The following is a 4853-nucleotide window of genomic DNA, read 5'->3' as shown; positions in this document are numbered from 1 at the left end:
CTGCAATAATCTCTGTGCCTTAGGACAAGAGGATGTGTTATAGGTGTCCACTGGGGCTACAGGAAGATCCTGCTTCAAAACCACATGGTACAGAAATAATAAATAAATAAATAAATAAATAAATAAATAAATAAATAAATAAATAAATAAATAAATAAATAAATAAATATTTTTAAGTTGATTATACTAACAAAGACATGGGAAACATAATGAAGAGGGAGATAGAAAGAGGAGAGGGAGAGAGGAGAGTGGAGCTTGTTTAAGTTAGCTTTGCCTAAAATGTCCATTAGCACTTAGTCTCAGATTTGCCCCTCATATACCAGTATCATTTCTCCCTTTCTTTTTTTTCCCTATCACTTTACTGTTCAAGTTCCTCTCTAGATCTTGAGAGAGAAGCTGACTGTATCATTTTATTTCTCATTCTTGTTATCTATGCTGTTATTTGTGATGTTTCTCATTTTTCTTACTACAGTGTCTTATGATATCAGAGCCTCAGCCAAGTTTCCTGGAAGAAATTTCATTGCCCTTCAGTTTCATGAAGACTCTCCTAGTTTCTAACTGTGTTCTTGGCTCACTTCACCCATGTAGTGTGAAAATGTAAAATTTTTTCCTTACCTCTGATTTTCTGAAAGGCTTGGTAATGTGCTCTGGATTCAACTATTAACCTATTAACTATTTAACTATCTCTGGTGGGGTGTGCCTTCTGTCCTGGTTACTCAGGAGGCTTAACTGGGAAGATCACTTGAAGTTAGGGACCAACTGTAGCATAACAAGACCCTGTCTAAAAAAGATACCTTTCCTCTTGTCAAAATTGCCTTAGGGGTACAATGAGATGGTTCATCAGGTAAAGGCATTTGCTGCCAATCCTGACAACTTGGCACACATGCACACAAAATAGATAAATAAATGGAAAAATACAAACCTGTTTACTGGTGTGTGTGTGTGTGTGTGTGTGTGTGTGTGTGTGTGTGTGTACTCATATTTACGTAGGCACATCCACAAAACAACTTGGCCACTAGATCTAATGATTTCTGAGGCCAGCAGCAGAGCAGCAGCCATTAGACAGTAGAAGAGGTGATGGGAGACCGACTTTCTGATGTGGAACACTTTCTCTGTGGTTTTGTTGTTCTCAGTACTAAAATCAAACTCAGGGCCTACACATGCCAGGCTAGTGCTTTTACCACTGAACTATAGCCTCAACCTTTCCTATGTTTTATGCCGTTAGTAGAATTGGCAATAAGATGAAAGTAAATAATAAATTAATTATATCGATGAAATTTCATCAGTGGACTAGAATATATAATTGTATAGAAAATTATAAAATTTGGTGTAAAGATAGGTAGCACACTGATTCTGTCAGTGAAGAAACAGTGGAAGCATGAATTATCAGTATATTATGTACACATATGGAGATGTTATAATGAAACCCCTTTGCACCATTAATATTCATTAATAAATTAAAAATTATAAATCATAGATAAGGTAATTGTACACATTTATGGCTTTTGTTTTGTTTATGGTTTTTTTCAGTGTAGGTCCTTAACACGCTAAAAAAGCATTCTCCCACTGAGCTACACCCCCTGATGGCTATTAAGAGAAATGTTGGTCACAGGCATGGCAGTTGCATACTTTTAATCCTAGCGCTCAGGAGACAGAGTCAGTTGGATCTCTGTGAGTTCAAGGCTAGTCTGGTCTACTTAGTGAGTTCCAGGCCAGACCCTGTTTTTTTTAAAAAAAATGTTTTAAAAAATAAAATGAAATGTTGCCCTGCATTTATTACACACTTTATAGTTCATTTATCTGTTTTTTCATATTTACAAAAAAAAAAAAAAAAAAGCCAAGCATGATGGCGCACACCTTTGGTCCCAGCGTTCAGGAGGCAGAGGCGGGTGGATCTCTGTGCATTCAAGGCCAGCCTGATCTCCGTAGAGAATTCTAGGCCAGCTGGAGCTCCAGGGAGACCCTGTCTCAAAAAAGGTTGGGGGTGGGGTGCTAGAGAGATAGCTCAGCAGTTAAGAGCACTTGCTGCTCTTGCAGAGGACTCAAGTTCAGTTTCCAAAACCCATGTAAGGTGAATCATAACCACCTGTAACTCCCAACTCCAGGGGTATCCAACAGGCACCTACACTCACATGCACATAATCACACATATATACACATTTATACATAATTTAAAATAGTAAAAATCTTAAAAAGTTACTGAAATTACCTTATGGGTTAGCCAGTTAGTGTATACGTTTTATAGGCAGTGGCAAAACATAAGTGTACATATAAAAATGAGGAAACTTGGGTTTAGAATGGTTAGGGTGACCTAAGTTGCCACAGATAATACTTGACCCGTAATAGAATCTTTGATGCCCTCATCTGACACAGAATGTAAGCCTGAACCATGGTGAAGCAAATAAAAATGATTTTAGCCATTCAGCATATCAGTACTTTAGTAACTCTAGGCTCCAACCCAATTCCCATCATGAGCAGAAAGACTTTTGACACTGAAAACATAAACCAGCTCTGCACCTCAGTTTACTGGTCTTTTCTTTCACTTGTTCTAGGAAGAGTTGCAAGCCAACTTGGACCTGATTCAAACCTACAGGCTGCATATTGCCCAAGACATCAACCAAGAAAACCTACAGCTCTTCCTGGGTTCCTATAATGGGTAGAGTTGCTTACCCTTCCTTCACTTAACTGTGTAGTCAAGCTCTAAAAAGATGCTTAGCATCTAAGGGAGGAGGAAGGAGAAATAAACTACTGCCATTGTTGTATAATGTGATTGCCTGTGCTTTTTGACCATCCTGGGAGTGGAAGGCTGTAAGACAAATATGAAGACAGCTTTTAGGGAGTTTTGGGTTTTTTAGATGCAAGTCAGTATTTATTGGTTTTTGGATTTTTATTTTATTATTATTATTATTATTATTATTATTATTATTTGCTTGAGTATTTAAAAATTTACTGTCACATCTCTCCCCATCAGAGGATAGGCTGAGGAGAAAGCACTGATTCTTATCCTGGGAATATTTTTTCCAAGGTGAGAATGTGGGCTTTTTCCAGCTTTCTGGGAAGATGGAAAAAGACTGCCTGAGTCAGCTGTAACTTTTCAGAGTTGCACAGCCACTAAGGAGCAAAGCCAAGTTTTGAATCTAGTTTCAAGAATCTCCCTATTTTTAGATGAAATAAAAAAAGTCCTGTGCAAAGCTATTGTAAGGAAAATCCCTCTTTCCAAATAAAAGTAAAAGTCAGAGCTGGGCATGTTGGTGCATTAAAGAATCCCAGCACTTGGGAGGCAGAGGCAGTCAGATTTCTTTATTCCAGGCCAGCCAGGGACTACATAGTGAGACCCTGTCTCAAAATAAGAAAGTGTCAGTCATTCTCTTCTCCTAAGGAACTTATTCTTACAAACCATTTGGAAAATTTAAGTTAGACTTTAGAATTTCAGTAGAGTTGCTATCTGAGTTTTAAGGTTGTCTCCCTTTTTAGCACCCCACAAAATCCCTCTTCCTGCTCTGTATCACTCAAGATGCCACTGAAATAGCTACACAAGAGCATAGCTCAAGGGCCCTCCCCTCCCCAGGTGTGAAGGAAACACAGTGCTCATGGGCCTTAATACTTTGGGTTACATGTCCAGGAAATAACCTGAAGTGATATTATTTTGCCTGCAAAAGACATTGATTCTGCTTTGTTGTTCTAGACGCAGAGACTTGGAGATTGAAAGACCTATACTGGGTCAAAATGATAACAGATTGAAAACGTTAAAGTAAGTACCTCAGTTTCCCCTCTAAATTGCTAAATACGTGCCTGTCCTGACTAACCCAGTGTTCAGCAGAGTATAAGTGCTTACTTGCTGACACCTCTTCTTCTACCTGTACCTAGGTGTTCTACTTTACTGGTGGTAGGGGACAATTCACCTGCTGTTGAGGCCGTGGTAAGTATATACTGATGTGAGGAGGACTGTGTGTGGCATACCGCTGACACACTGGAAATTGGGTAAATACTGTGCTGTGCTGTGTGTAGTTGTACCTATCAGGTTTACTGTTAGACACTTCGAAAGTCCTCACCAGTCACCAGGTCTCATCGGGGTAGATCGGTGTGGCCCTTGATGTCTTGGTGTGCCACAGTCCACTCTGTGGCAAGTAGTACAGTGAAACACTATTTCCTGTGAGATTTCTGGCTCACAGCCTTCCACCTGGAGTAAGTTCCCACCATAAATCCAGCGGCTTGATGGCTGCTGAGAGCCTGTGACCCTCCCTGCCTCTTTCTGAAGTGCTCAGCACACTGACAGCAGTGGTTGAAGCACATTGCTAGAAGATGCTCATGGCAGATAGTGTGAAACAAAGTATTAAAGTAGAATGGGGAGTCATGATCCTGTTGCCTAAAGACAAACTATTTTCCTTAACATATTTGGCTCCAAATACTTTTTAAGTAAATATAAACTTAAGAAATATAGAGTTTTGGAAAATTTATTATTTTTGTTTTATGTGTATGGTGTATTGCCTGCGTGCATGTGAATGCACCCGTGTCATGCAATGCTACGGAGGCCAGAGAGGGCTTCGGATTCCCCTGGAACTGGAGTTAAGGACAGTTCGTAGCTGCCATGTGGGTGCTGGGAATCGAACCCGGGTCCTTTGCAAGAGCAGTCAGTGCTCCTAACTGCTGAGCCATCTCTCCAGCCCAGATATATATATATATTTGGTCTTTTTGAGACAGGGTCTCCCTGTAGCCCCAGCTGTCCCGGAACTCGCTATGTAGACCAGGCTGGCCTTGAACTCATGAGATCCACCAGCCTCTGCCTCCCGAGTGCTGGGATTAAAGGCGTGTACTACCATGCCTGGCTTGTTATTCAATTGATTCTGACTTTA

The 4853-nt window shown here is 40.2% G+C and overlaps 1 protein-coding gene across 1 annotated transcript in view; it reads left to right on the top strand.

The window, feature by feature from the left end:
• Positions 1 to 4853, top strand: part of LOC103748516 (protein NDRG3) — a gene marked incomplete in the record, with an annotated part of 78446 nt that overhangs the window by 62689 nt on the left and 10904 nt on the right. The window contains 3 exon segments of the mRNA XM_017802723.2: positions 2553 to 2656; positions 3686 to 3751; positions 3868 to 3919. Coding sequence (XP_017658212.1) covers positions 2553 to 2656; positions 3686 to 3751; positions 3868 to 3919 — 222 coding nt within the window.

Source organism: Nannospalax galili, unplaced genomic scaffold (genome assembly GCF_000622305.1).
Source record: "Nannospalax galili isolate Female #2095 unplaced genomic scaffold, S.galili_v1.0 scaffold2126, whole genome shotgun sequence".
Taxonomy (NCBI): domain Eukaryota; kingdom Metazoa; phylum Chordata; class Mammalia; order Rodentia; family Spalacidae; genus Nannospalax; species Nannospalax galili.
The sequence above is the reverse complement of the archived record's forward strand: the minus strand, read 5'-3'. Positions and strand labels throughout refer to the sequence as shown.